Source organism: Convolutriloba macropyga, chromosome 6 (genome assembly GCF_964194025.1).
Source record: "Convolutriloba macropyga chromosome 6, txConMacr16.3, whole genome shotgun sequence".
Taxonomy (NCBI): domain Eukaryota; kingdom Metazoa; phylum Xenacoelomorpha; order Acoela; family Convolutidae; genus Convolutriloba; species Convolutriloba macropyga.
Genome location: NC_134473.1, coordinates 38815496 through 38831118, shown reverse-complemented (window position 1 = coordinate 38831118; position 15623 = coordinate 38815496). Strand labels below are relative to the sequence as shown.

The 15623-nt window shown below is 35.3% G+C and overlaps 1 protein-coding gene across 1 annotated transcript in view; it reads left to right on the top strand.

Annotated features, from left to right (window-relative positions):
* LOC142341668 (uncharacterized) overlaps positions 1–8828 on the top strand; it is a 19502-nt gene extending 10674 nt beyond the window's left edge. Inside the window, exons 3-4 of the mRNA XM_075392797.1 lie at positions 4542–4665; positions 8545–8828. Coding sequence (XP_075248912.1) covers positions 4542–4665; positions 8545–8698 — 278 coding nt within the window. The 3' untranslated portion in view covers positions 8699–8828. The remainder of the gene's footprint in view (positions 1–4541; positions 4666–8544) is intronic.
* The last annotated feature ends 6795 nt before the right edge of the window (positions 8829–15623 follow it).

Here is a 15623-nt window from a genome sequence, read left to right as displayed (position 1 = left end):
ACTCTTTCAACTCCCTTTCATCAAGTGAGGAAAGATCTCATCAGTGGGTATCAAAGTATCTCCAGGGTTTAGCTTGGGAGAGTGGGGATTACCCATACTCTTATATGCATCAGATTGTTCAGAGCATTGTGTTTCGTTTTCCAATATCAAAGTTTTATGCCAAAGGAACAGAAAAAACTGGGACTTTGAAAAAACTTCTCGAGAAAGAAGTAGTAAACTTAGAAGAATTGTTGTGTCCAAAATTCGAGAATTTGAGATTTTATAAAGAGACGCGGGTTTGTGATCTGCACGCTATTCGTTGTCCAAGACGTCAATTAAAAAAAACATTAAGCCAAAAAGAAAGCGGAGCTTCTCTACTACTGGCTAACGAATGAATCGTCGATCAGACAGAACATCAGCTCCGTCAATACTTGGAGTGAATTTGTCTCCAAATTTGACTGTTTACAGTTGCATAACGTCTGAAAACCATTTGACCGTCACTTTTGTCAGGCAGGAAAAAAATTGATTGGCGTCGACAAATTGTACTGAGGAAACAACAAATCAATTGCTGGGGCGCAGAAATAGAATTGTTTAAAAGGTACCTTTCGTTATTAGAGCACTTTCAATTATATCATGTATATAGAGGCGAAAAAGCAAAAACTAAAACTAACCCGTTTACTTGTGCCCAAGCGGCCAATGCCAATTCAGATCTCTCTGAACGATAACATTCTTCCAGAAAAAAATCGGCAATTGTGAACGAGGGAAACGTGGACTCAATTACTTACTATGACAATGCGCTGGGAACGAGAGCAAGCAATACAGTTGTCTACAAAAGAGAAGACATAGACTCACAATTTATTCATATGACTTTTTTATTGTTGATTAAATGTTTTGTGCAATTGATTTCGAATAACCAATTTTTTATTAAACGATTGTATGCTTACTGAATTTATTTTTCTTTAAACGTTTTTTCAAATGGACCAAGATGTAAATCAATTGGATGCTGGTGGGGGTGTAAGTGATTTGGTTTTTGATGAAAAAAATCATGAGAGAAGATCATGGAAGTTTTGTAATTCACGAGTACCCAGATCAGAACTTGTGTACTTTACCCAAATGTTCATCATATTGTTTCTTATTGCTACATCACTGATTAAACTAGTTTTTTTAACCTGATTGTGAAGAAGCAACATTTTGGTTTTCGCATCTTTCTTGTACAGTAGGATACGTTCTACGCAACCCAAAGTTATGAATAAAATTATTTCGACAAATGATCGTCTCTTTATGGCTGTCTGTGGTCCGTCATGTTGTAGGAAAACGGAGCTTATTTTCAATATGTTGCTGAATGACACCTTTTCACCCAAGTTTCAAACAATTTTTTTTTACCAGTATGACCAGCCTAAGTTTCAGTCTCTTGAGAGAAAACTTAACATTCAATTGACAAAGTTTTCAAGTTTTGATCTAAAATCAGAACTTGAAAACTGTCTGTTGGTATTTGACAATTCTTGTGAAGAAATTTTCAACGATAAAGAATTCTCTTAGCAACAGCAGGACGTCATAAAAACTTGAGTGATATATACGTTAAGCACAACCTTTTTAAACAAAGTAAATGGTCTAGAACTATTGATCTAAATACGACCCACATTATTTTATTCAAATCACCCCGTGATGTTCAAAAGATTAGTTTAATTGGGAGAAAACAGAATAATAGTCAATTTTTGAAAGATAGTTATGAGTGGGCAATAAAACAACTTTTTGGGCATTTATTGATTGATTTGGACCCTAAAAACGTCTGAAGTTTTACGTTACTGCTCAAAAATTGTACCAACAGGACCTTCTGTATTTTATCTTCCTCCGGCAAAGGCAGTTGTTAGAAGTTTAGCTGATGAGAGAGAAAGAAGTATGTATGCTGCGGCGAATGCTAGAATGTTGTAAACGGAAACGTTCCTACCAACAAAAATTTTCCAAAAAATCACAAAAACGAGTCCAAATTTATACTGTCTAAAGAAACCAAGCTTAAAGAAAAAAGACTAATTCTTGCAAGAAGACTTGAGCTACTGAAATCTATTGGTCTTTCATGATATCTTTATTTAAAGTAGAAAAATGCACACTGAAGAATTTATATTAATTCTCAAGCGATTGTTTATCTCCCAACAACCAGCAAAATGTGAGATACTTGACAACCCCATATATAAAAAAAGCAGCTCAGTTATCTCTTTTTCATAGAAACCAGTCGACTGACACAGAAAAACCAGCACAAGAACTGGGAACCGCTGAACCTATCAGAGACAATAACGAAATCACAGAGGTACCCAAGGAATAATGATTTGGAGAAACGTCTTTGCCTTTGTATAATCCGAGACTTGCAAAACAGTTATTAAGAATATTGGCAATCTTTCTGTCATCCTCAACAAAATGACTACCTTCCCTTAATTTCTCAATTTTTTCTATTTGACTGTTGGTGTTGATCCTGTTTTTGATGAATTTCCATTGTTCTCTTGAATTTGGTAGCTGCTGGAAAAAATTCTTTGTATAATCATCTGAAGCTTTTTTCAGTTTTCTATTCTCTGAATTGCGTAACGATTTGTAAATATTATAAATCTGATTTTGGGTTTTTCATCCACGCATTAAAGAGACAGTGTTTTTCACTTATGAAACCACGTAATTCCGTTGTCAACCATTGCTTCTGTTGTTTTTTTGGCACTACTTTCTACCATCTTCATGTTGTATTCATTAATTTCATTGCTATTCACATCTCTTCCATACAGACTTCTTTACATTCGGTATTTTGCAAATGGCACCTTTATGTGGTTTGAATTTTTTTAAACATTTGCCAACCAGGTCACAATTTGCTCTGCTGCATTTCCGTCAGTACCCTGATCAATAGTGGTTATGCCCAAGGTGAAATATAAGGCTTTCCGACTTTGTTCCGTTTGAATACGAAGCAATGGTACTGTTGACGTCATTCATGGTTGCAGATGGGTAGGAGTGTATAGCTGTTTCGCTACTGATATCGCTTTGTTTTACAAATTTGAACGTGCTGTCCGAAATAACTAAATTTTTAGCAAACCTAGGTACAAATTTGGGGGAAAACTTTCATAGCACTCTCAGACGCTTTACGTTCATTGTCATCGATACAATCAATAGTTTTTGTCAGCATTTTGTCATTTTGAGCTCTCAAGTGAATGATTTCCGACGTTGACTGATCATATAATCTTTTTTCGTTGTCTAAATCTGCTCGAAGTTTTTTGTTTTCTTGTTCAATTAACGCAGCCTTTTCTTTATATAATTCTACATCTTTCCTGAGCTCATCTATTTCACAGTTTTGCAAACTACTACCAAGTGATGTTCTTTTATTTTCTCTTAGTTTCAAAATTTCTTGTATCAGCTTTTCTTTATTTCATTTTGCTAGTGCAGTTGTGTCCATTTTGATGTCGGATACTTTGGGTTTTTCTGACAAAGTCTTAGTTATACATAGCAAAAAAAAAGATTGTGACCTGAAAAGAAAGAAAAAATAAACTGGTTTGATCTCACTGGCTGACGAAATACAATAGTCAAGATAGCTCCAGTAACGTTTTCAGATGCCAAGTAGAATACCCAATCAATTGTCGATAAAATTGTTTTCCAAAAAAGAATTTATCTTGTTTGATAATATGAAGATTTTTGAAGAAGTCTATACTGAGCTAATATAGCAGTTAAGTTGTCTAAATATATATATATATATATATATATATATATATATATATATATATATATAAAATAGACAACTAATCTGTATATATATATATATATATATATATATATATATATATATTTATATTTATATTTATATTTATATATATATATATATATATATATATATATATATATATCTCAAGAGCTTATATGTCTCAACTAATCAACTTATTTCCATATTTCTTGTAATTTAATCCTTACGGACTGGCTAATTCTGAGCGTCTCGTTATCGTTAAATTTTATCGTTAATTCAATGATTCACTTTTCTGTTTCAGGTGCCATATTAATTGACCGTGAGCCAGAGTACTGGGCTCCAGTGCTCAATTGGCTCAGATGCGGCAAACTCATCTTGAATGACGGAGTGTCTCTTGAGGGTGTGCTTGAGGAGGCAAGCTTTTGTGGCCTGGCCCCTCTGGTCTCTCTTCTCAAAGACAGAATACGTTTCAGGGACAACAACAGTAAGATGTAGCATTAAGTTGTTCATAGACATCAATTATTGTGTTGAATTCGCGAGGCTTGAGTCGATGGTTATTGAGTGAAGTAATTAATGGCTGCGCAATTACTGGCTGAATTTTTCTGAGAAACTCGACTTAACTGAAATTATTGGAAGATTTATCTTCGAGCAATTCTGCACAATTCTGTAACTTCTGGCATATATATTCTTGAGGTAAAGAATGGCGGATGTCTAAAAAGTTTTTGCTTTTGTCATGTAGTTTAAATTGGAAAGGATTTGTGCAAATTGAGTATAGACAAGTTAATCGAAGTTTGATTTGGTTTAGGGGACATGGTTTAGACAACATGCTTAAGAATAAAATTTACTCTTGTTTCAGCATTGGGTCATTCGCATGTATATCGTATACTACAGTGTAAAGAGAAGGAACTCACACAGACTGTCTCTACATTAACAGATGGATGGAAGTTCGAGCAGCTGGTGAACACGGGAACATCTTACAGGTGCGTGAACAGAATGCAACCAAATGCTTTCTTCTTTCTTGAGTACTATTCTTGGATCTTTAATCTGTTTTTGTACGGCGCTGAAATGGCATAAAAATTTTTATTGTAATTTCCATTTATAAATTTATAATTTCCTGTGCTATAAAAACTGTTTGGTTCGGTTCTAACTTGCTCATACAAAGAGTGTGAGAGAAGATAAGATATGAACTGAACTCTGAAGCATTTAGCCGTATTTGTCCATCAAATAGACACTTCACCAAAATGTTTATCCATAAATCGTTGTTTGAGCAATTTACGTTCAATTAAATTGACGATGAGTAAAATCATTAAAGGCCTTTGGCAACAATTTCAGGTGCACTTATAAGAGCTTTTCTATTGTATACTTGTTGTGACGTTGCAATGATGTCGGCAAATAAATATTGCTGCAATTTTTTTAAAAAATCCAGTGAATTTGTGAGATGTGTTCACATATTGCGATAATTTCCAATGGAAAACTTTGGCACTATTTGCTGGTGAAGTATTTCTTTTAATAGTCATGAGTTTAGGGATGTCGATATGCTTTCACAAGTTATCAATGTCAAAAATTATGAGATAAATATTTTTTGCTCTCATTTCTTTTGGAAATATGCTGTTGATTCTTTAAAATGTTGTGTATTTGTTCGAAGGGCGCTAAGATTGAGCGTATACGTAACATTAACTTAATTGTTTTGGTGAATTTAACATCAAGTTGTTCAATGAAATTCAGATATTTTCAAAATTTAAATCATGATAGGGTCCTATGCTTTATTCGACTTTTGTCTTTTCCTTTTTTGTTGCAACGAGTTTATTGCACGCCAGAAAGACAAACAATTTTTCTAGGGCTTACGACTCAGAAGCTAAATTTGTTGCGCCTACCGCCATTTGTTACTCTGTTTTGTGAGTTTTCGGGTCAATTGACCTTACAAGTTTTGAGCATACTTGACTTATCTCACTCATGAAATAACTTCCGCTTGAACTTACTGAATATAATGTTTATACAGATGGGGAAAGATGTCAGTTTATGATTATATTTTTTTGAAAGATGTCAGTTTTTTATTTTTGATCGGTAAATAATGACGGAATTAGAATTTCAATTTTTGTTCGCAGCATATCGGTGACCTCGGAGGTCTCTAAGGCTGAGCATTTAAGTAGGGCTGCTCCCAATAAAGTAATTGATTTCGTGTTTTTTTCCTGCTTTATCATTCATATGTTTTCATACTTTTTAAATGGTTTTTGATTCTTTTCCGGGAGCAGATCATTCATTAAATAAAGCGTTGGTTATCAATGAGCTAATGATATTTAACTTGATTTAACATCTGATGAGAAAGAAAAACTGTATCAAAGCGGAATCAAATTACCAAAGTTCATGACTTATTGATCTCCGCGCACAGTTTTCTCAAATCGTCTCATGAAAACCGTCAATTGAGAAAAAGCGCCTCTGCTTATAGGATAGTCGGTAAACTCGGGGGCGGCAAGATACATATATAAATTCTAACAGTAGTCAAACGTCAAAGCATCGTAAATAAATAAGAATAGCTTCTGTAGGAATGAGAAAGGGTGTTCAAGATGATTTTAAATCGAGATTTGAATAATTTACAAGGTGATTTAAGACAGCAACCGCCCGTTTTCTACTATGGCTGCAATGGAAGCTTCAACAACGGGACGCCGGAGCATTGATCGCGCGCCACAGAGCAAGAGCGCGAGTCATCTTATTAAGTTTTTTGTACATTTTCGAAGCCATTTAGTTTTTAAATAAATGCCCAAGAAGTACACGTGACATTTTTTTTTACATTATTTTGAGTTTTTGGTAATTTGAATGATTGGTAATTTTAGATATTTTTTTAGGAAATACAATTTGGGCTAATCAAAAAGGGACAATGTGTTTGGTCGCTTAAACAACTGCAGCACGTTCCATACTCAATGGCATACTTTGTCGAACTAAGCACTGCTACTCAATTTATTTCTAATAGCCGCGAAGCTATAGCGGCTATTATTGGGGACATCGTGGTTTTTACGACTCGAAGAGGAGTATTGAGATTCTACAGGTTTTTTTTTAGCAGAAAGCCAGTTTGTTCATGACCTGAATTTTGACTTCTTTCTATTCGAGCTTTTACCTCTATTTTTGATTGTTGACTTCTGTTTTCGAACATTGGACTTTAACAATAGCTTAGTTTGATATGAATAGCAATTGTTAGCAGTCTGTAATTCAAGGTGAAGTGGTCAATTTGAGAAAATTTGATCCCATTTAACTACCTACCCCCCTAAAAATGCCCCCACGTACCTACACCCCCCCCCCAACGTACCTACCCCCCCCCCCTCCACCGCCACGTACCGCGACCCCCCCCCCCCCACCCCAACGTACCTACCCCCCCCCCGTACCTACCTACCTACACCCCCCCCCCCACATACTTACCTACCCCCCCCCCCCCGCAACGTACCTACCCCCACCCCACCTACCTACACCCCCACTACCACCTACCTGCCCCCACCTACCCCCCCCTCCAGCACCTACCCACACCCCTGAACTGAAAAAATTTTAACGCTTATGTTATATAGGTCTACTATTTTTGTTTTTTCTAGTGTTTTTTCGATATTCTGATTTCGCTCAAGTTAGGGTAGAGATTATTTTGCACGACGAATCGAGTCGTTTCCGGTATTCTACCGGCTATGTTTTTTTTAATTCGTCGTCTCCATCGATGATTCTTACAACCTGACTTCTTGGAATTGACTTCAGTGACTTCTATTGCTTTGCAGTTAAAATCTGTGTGTCTGACGTCATTTCTGCTTTTAGGTCAATTGCGTGATTTACCTCACTCAGAAAAATGACTTCTAAACTCACTTATGGAACTTTAAAATTTTATGAACATAAAATAGTTTGCATCTAAATAGTGTCAAACTTATATGCCCTAGTTCTTGAGTATTAGTCTTGAGCTTTTGATTTCGAATATCAATTTTGAAAAAGCTCTCTTAGCGCTTTTTTCTCTATAGACTGTATATGTCAAAAAATTGACAGTCCGAATCTAACCCAAAAAGTGTAGTTGTCTATCAAAGGACTGGTGGTCGATCTGTCTATCTTATTTCTTTAGTTGTTTCAATTCACGGAAGGCCACAAGCGTCTATCGCGGCTATTTTCCGGCAATCTGCCGGCTATGTTTGAGACTGCTAGACCTCTATAGATCAAATGTCACCTGCCAGCTTGTTCGTTTTCATCAGGTGTGTCATATATGGCCTTGTTCGTAGTCATATATGACCCGATGATTATTGGTTTTTCTGTATTTGACTCCCTCTTAAAAAGAGATTTATAAAAGTATTCACAATTAACAATTTACCAGTTGAGACGCAAATCCAAAAAGGCTTAGTTTAAATCTCAGAGACATCACCCGAATATGCGTAAAAGCCTTTTGATGTCCTTTCAAGTCTGTATATAAATTAGTCCTATCAACTAATTGTTTCACGGTTACATGACAATTGACCCAACTCCATTTTACCCAATGCTCTTTGATTTTTTGGTTGAAGTGTCCGATGTTCGGTTGTAATAGTTTCATATTAAGTCCCACGAGCCATTCAATTATATAGTCGGCTAAATAGTCTGGTAATTTAAACAGTAGGGTAAACTGAAGTTGGCATGGGGTAAAATGGCATTGGGTATAATGGCATTGCGTAAATTGGTATTGGGTAAAATGAAATTGGGTAAATTGTCCTGACACCTTGTTTTATATAAATAATTAAGAACAATTTATTTTTATATTTTATTCTGTTTGAAATAAAAACGTAATATATCGGAGCTTGGGCGTCACCGAGTTAAACGGAATAAAAATCCGTTCGTACATATATTTTTTTGGCAAATATTTTTTTGTGCAGATATGGCGATGAAGATCAAAGTGAGTTCCTGTGTGTGGTGTCAAAGCGAAAACAGGGACAAAAGAGCGATGACCTCTTGGATCAGCAGGCACAGAACTGGCAGAACAGACAGAACAACCTGGGCAGAGGAGCCTCACAATTCAGTCGCACCTGATCTATCTTATCACTACTCGTGCACAACACATCAATATGTTGATAGTATTCGATTTTGATTGATGGCGTTCAAGGACTCTTTTCACTTCCCACTTTTCTGTATCCGTTGGTGGTCATCAGTTAATGTACTAAGGGAGTATTTTTTAATTGAGAAATTATTACTGGCGATATAGAATTGTCCATAATTCTATTTGGTGAGTTTGGAAAATTACAATTAAGGAATGTACGAAAGAAAAGATCAACTTAATTGATGCTGGTCAACAGATATTGAAAATGGCCAACAGCGTTAGATGTCATTAAAATTGGTTAACTTTAATTGACATGGAATTTAGCGGACAGTGAATGCTTTTTGTCTTGTCAATGGAACGGAACAAGCCAGAACTAAAATGCTTTGAAGCGACTCTAAGATCGGGGATCCTTAGTTCTGGGTATAAAGGAAAGTGGAAAAGTGGAATATTTTATATTCTTAACGAAGTTTTCCCTGTTGTTATCGAACAAGCGTATTGCTTGATTTCCTGATGATTTGCAACTCAGGGGTTGTATGATGTTGAATTAGATCTAGTTGTTCCTTCAATATTCTTCATTGTTGTTCTTCATTATTAAAAAGTCCTCCGGTTTATTAGAGGTAAAATATTCGTTATCTCAAATTTTCTTAAATTATATTCACTTAAAATTAATATCAATTTAACTCTAATTTAATTGTGTATCATTAGTTAATATCATGTTTGTTGTTAAACCTCGTGTTCATAACATCATTAGTGAAGTTTTGGGGGATGGAAATTAAGTTGAACAGAATTTTAGCTTTATTGCTGTTGAATTTTTTGCCTCTAATATTTACTATTAGTATTTATAGATTTATCATCAATATGTGCTTTGAAACTTGGCCATGCCTCAAGTTGTCTACAATGTTAGCGTTATAAATTAAGTTTTTGTACATTTTCCTGATGATATGTTAATTGAGTTACTTTTCCTTTTTGTAAGCAGCTAATTATTTAATGAATTTTTATCAAGAGAATGCCTATTGTGTTTCTATATACATATTCTTAGTACACAAGTAAACAGTCTCTCCTCTATTTCAAATGCAGCGTTCTGAGTTTTGAAGTAATCTGTCAAATTTCAAAATGCGTGCTAGTTTATCCTCCAAAAAAATTTTCAATGGAATGTTTTGGTCTGTGAGCAGCATTAGCAGCGTTTTTTAATTCAGTTTTTAATTGTGCAATGGACGTTTGCTGAATTTGGAAAAATCAGGGCCGATGGTCTGCGAGATCATATATGTTTTTGACAGCATAACTGTTTGTTGTATTTCTCTTTCCAAACGTTAGTTTGTCAATTGCTTTCAAACGACAAATTTCAAGTTGTGTTTTTCTGCAGATTTCTTAAAAGTTGAAGCTCAACTTTTCTTTTGACTTCTGGGATCTATTCGGTTTCACCTCGGTTTTTTTCACCACGTTGCAAATTGCGTGTTATATAGCCTGTTACTATGTAAAGCGTAGCAAGTGGGCGGGGGCGTTAAGTTTATATGCGGGGAGGGGCCAATTAATAGTCGGCTTTTTAATGCCATTGGTAACTGTGGCATCTCGCGTATTAAGGGAATTTACTGGTGCTCTTCCTAAGGAAAAAACTGTCTGAGTTCTGCTAAAGTTGTATATCAGCAACTGAATGGTAATGCGTTAGTAGTCCCTGACGTTATCCTATTTTCCAGCGTGTATTATTTTTCCTTTTTCTGTTTTTTTCCAACCAATCAAAAGCTAAAGCGTTATACTACAACTCTCTAACAACGCGGAAGCCGGGGGCAAACCCGGGACCTCCTGATTCAGAACCAAACTTATAGTGCGTTAAATGTGCTGTACTGGTTTCTGGTAATGTCACGCTGGCAGCATTTATCATAAAATGCATTTTTTAAGTTTTGTTTTTAAATAATTTTTTAATTTGTTGTTAACATTTTTACTTCAATTTGGAATCCCAAACCTCCTTTCTGTCTCTTTGGCTCCGATGGGGGTTGTTTGGTTGGTATTATGCGTCTTGTTGGTGCCCTTTATCTCCTCTTTGGAGTGCTTTTGAAAATCAATTTTTTTCGCTTGAATAAAAAGATAAAGGAATTAATTGATGTTTCGTTTTTAGTAAGCTAGTAAACAGTGGCGAGAGGGGTTTTGGAAAAGTGTTATTGGCGCCACGCCGTTTTAATTCTTTTCGAAATTGATTGTTCTACTGCACGATGAATGAATGTTGATATCGCCTGGAAAAGGTTATGTTTATAACAAGGCGGATTTTTTGAATTTGAAGATTACTTAATAGAAGGAATTATATCAAATTATAATCTACGAAAGATGGGGTTGGGATTACTGGAGCAGGGTAACTGGTATCAAAAGGGAGATTTTGGAAACAAAGGTATATGGGTGATTCCAGAGAACTTGGTCATAGGGCAAAAAAATATACGCTCATTTTTTGTTCACTGGCGCTGCGAAACTAACTTACGCTAAGGTTGCGTCATATGCAGTGAAAAAATAGACGAATGCATTCGAGATGTGATTACTAACTGCTCTACTGTTACAACTTACTTTTTTCTACATTAGATATTTTTTTACTTATGATATCGTTAATAAGTCTTTTGTTGCAGTGCAATGCCAATAATACAAACCAAACGAGAGCAAGCTTACAAACTTAAACTTTATTCTACGATTGAATGCCGGTACATACAGTTAGGGGGCACGATATTTTTCGAGTTTTGTTGGGTTTTTCCCTACTTGTTGGCTTACAACTTGATTACTTCGTAGATTTGTGACAAGATGTCTTATAGTGGGTGCACGACGAATGCCAATTTGTAGATATAGTCAAAATAATCGCGTTCAAACTGACTGCTTTGGGATGAAGATATTGTTTTAGTAACGTTTTTATTCAGTATTTTGCGTTTTCAGTATTTTGCCAAGTTTTCGAAGTGCGGTTTACCAGGCAAAAATATGCTGATTTATGCTAAAGCTGTATATCAGCTACTGAATGGTAATGTGGTAGAAGTAGTAACTGAAAATATGCAATTTTACAGCGTGTATTATTTCTCGTTTTTCTGTTCTGTTTTCAACCAATCAAAAGCTAGAGCGTGATACTACAACTCTCTAAAAAATGCGGAAGCGGGGACTTCCTGATTCAAAACAACTTATAGTGTACTGTGCTAAGTATTCTCTACTGATTAAGTTTATGGTAAAGTCAAGCTCTAAACGTTTCCTCATATAATGCAATTTTCATAATATAATGCAAGTTTTGGTTTGTTTTATGATTTCTGTATTTTTTTCCATCTTTTAATCAGTTCAATTTCTAATCCCAAACTTCCTTTGTGGCTACGATGGGGGTGGTTGGGTTGGTTTTGTGCGTCTTGTTGGCGCCCTTTCTCTTCTTTGGAGGGCTTTTGAAAAGCAATTTGTTTTGCTGGAATAAAAAGAAAGAGGAAGTAATTGGTATTTCGTATTGAGTAAGTTAGTAAACAGCGTCGAGAGGGATCTTGGGAAAGTAGTATTGGCGTCATGCCATTTTATTTCTTTTGAAATTGATTATTCTACTGCATCTTGAATGAAAGTTGGTGTCGCTTGGAAGAGGTTTGTTTCTATAAAGACGGATTTTTATCCGAATCTGAAGATTATTTAATATAGAACTATATCATATTATAAACTACGTAAGATGGGGTTGGAATTACTGGAGCAGGTTAATTGGCATCAGAGCGAGGTTTCGGAAGTTACTATAGTGGTGATTCCTGAGAACTTGACCATAAAGTAAGGAAATTCACGATCGTTTATTGTTGCTGCGAAACTATTTTTCACTTTGTTTGCGTCATATGCAGTGACGTAATAGACAAATGCATTTGAGTTGTGATTACTAACTGCTCTACTGTTATGATTTTTACAACTTCGTTATTTTTTGATGGAAGAATTCATATTTATTTTGTTGAATTGAAATGCCAGTGATACAAACCAAACTAGAGCAAGCGAACAAAACTAAGTTTATTTCTGCGATTGAGTATTTCCATACTCGTTGGCTTACAAATTGATTAGTTCATAGGTTCATTCCAAGATATTTTCTAGTGCGTGTTGCCTTACGAACGCCAACACGTAGATATAGTCAAGGAACTTGCGTTCAAAGTTTTACAGTTTTTGGAGGGAGACTACATTCTTCTATGTATTCTATGAAGTATGATATGGCACCATCGTTCGTGACTATGAAGTTGTCAAAGATGGTCAATTTGACTTCGTTTCGATGAGGGATTCCATGCTACATTTTTTTTTATTTTTTTAAAGTTGTTGGAATGCAGCCAGCATCCGTATTCAACGATCCCTGTTATAGCTCATGATCTTCTATAGGTGGATTTTATTTGCGTACGTAAATAGGAAGGCTATTTGGTAAGCAAATTAGTGAAAAAAAAGAGTAAGATAAAGATCCGAATAGCGGAGTAAGAGCCTTGACGTTGTTGTCGTATCATGCACGTTTTAGAATAATTGTTTTTCTAGTTCTCTAGGTGATCTTTTTGATAGTCGCAAGGGAACGTGATTTTACAAGTTAAGTTTTATTCGTTGTGAATTTTTCCAAGGCCTAGAGAGTTAAAAGATTTCAATAGTAAATATTTTTTTTCAGCCAATCAGCATGAGTCTGTTACAAAATAACGAATAAAATTGTGTTGACGCTGCTGGAAAATGAAATTAATTCTGTGGAGCGATAACTATATGTAAGAGTTCAAATTGATCTAAGTTAAAATGATGCCCCTGTACATCTTCGAAATTCGTTTCGTGTGGGGTGGTAATCGATAGTTTGTTTATTGATATTTTAGAATTTAAGCTGCACTAGTTTGGTGTTGATGGAAGATTTCCTTTTTATATATTTTGAAGTGAAATGCCAGTGATACAAACCAACTAGAGCAAGCGAACGAAACTAAGTTTATTTCTGCGATTGAGTATTTCCATACTCGTTGGCTTACAAATTGATTAGTTCATAGGTTCATTCCAAGATATCTTCTAGTGGGTGTTGCATAACGAACGCCAACACGTAGATATAGTCAAGGATCTTTCGTTCAAAGTTTTACAGTTTTTGGAGGGAGACTACCTTCTTCTATGTATTCTATGAAGTATGATATGGCACCATCGTTCGTGACTATGAAGTTGTCAAAGATGGCCAATTTGACTTCGTTTCGATGAGGGATTCCATGCTACATTTTTTGGTTTTTCTAAAGTTGTTGGAATGCAGCCAGCATCCGTATTCAACGATCCCTGTTATTGCTCATGATCTTCTATAGGTGGTTTTTTTTGCGTACGTAAATAGAAAGGCTATTTGGTAAGCAAATTAGTGAAAAAAAAGAGTAAGATAAAGATCCGAATAGCGGAGTAAGAGCCTTGACGTTTTTGTCGTATCATGCACGTTTTAGAATAATTGTTTTTCTAGTTCTCTAAGTGATCTTTTTGATAGTGGCAAGGGAACGTGATTTTACAAGTTAAGTTTTATTCGTTGTGAATTTTTCCAAGGCCTAGGGAGATAAAAAAATTTTCAATATTAAATATTTTTTTTCAGCCAATCAGCATGGGTCTCTTACAAAAGAACGAATAAAATTGTGTTGACGCTGCTGGAAAATGAAATTAATTCTGTGGAGCGATAACTATATGTAAGAGTTCAAATTGATCTAAGTTGAAATGATGCCCCTGTACATCTTCGAAATTCGTTTCGTGTGGGGTTGTAATCGATAGTTTGTTTATTGATGTTTTAGAATGTAAGCTGCACTAGTTTGGCGTTGATGGAAGAATTCATATATATATATATATATATATATATATATATATATATATATATATATTTTGTTGAAGTGAAATGCCAATGATACCAACCAAACGAGAGCAAGCTTACAAACTTAAACTTTATTCTACGATTGAATGCCGGTACATACAGTTAGGGGGCACGATATTTTTCGAGTTTTGTTGGGTTTTTCCCTACTTGTTGGCTTACAACTTGATTACTTCGTAGATTTGTGACAAGATGTCTTATAGTGGGTGCACGACGAATGCCAATTTGTAGATATAGTCAAAATAATCGCGTTCAAACTGACTGCTTTGGGATGAAGATATTGTTTTAGTAACGTTTTTATTCAGTATTTTGCGTTTTCAGTATTTTGCCAAGTTTTCGAAGTGCGGTTTACCAGGCAAAAATATGCTGATTTATGCTAAAGCTGTATATCAGCTACTGAATGGTAATGTGGTAGAAGTAGTAACTGAAAATATGCAATTTTACAGCGTGTATTATTTCTCGTTTTTCTGTTCTGTTTTCAACCAATCAAAAGCTAGAGCGTGATACTACAACTCTCTAAAAAATGCGGAAGCGGGGACTTCCTGATTCAAAACAACTTATAGTGTACTGTGCTAAGTATTCTCTACTGATTAAGTTTATGGTAAAGTCAAGCTCTAAACGTTTCCTCATATAATGCAATTTTCATAATATAATGCAAGTTTTGGTTTGTTTTATGATTTCTGTATTTTTTTCCATCTTTTAATCAGTTCAATTTCTAATCCCAAACTTCCTTTGTGGCTACGATGGGGGTGGTTGGGTTGGTTTTGTGCGTCTTGTTGGCGCCCTTTTTCTTCTTTGGAGGGCTTTTGAAAAGCAATTTGTTCTGCTGGAATAAAAAGAAAGAGGAAGTAATTGGTATTTCGTATTGAGTAAGTTAGTAAACAGCGTCGAGAGGGATCTTGGGAAAGTAGTATTTGCGTCATGCCATTTTTTTTCTTTTGAAATTGATTATTCTACTGCATTTTGAATGAAAGTTGGTGTCGCTTGGAAGAGGTATGTTTCTATAAAGACGGATTTTTATCCGAATCTGAAGATTATTTAATATCGAACTATATCATATTATAAACTACGTAAGATGGAGTTGGAATTACTGGAGCAGGTTAATTGGCATCAGA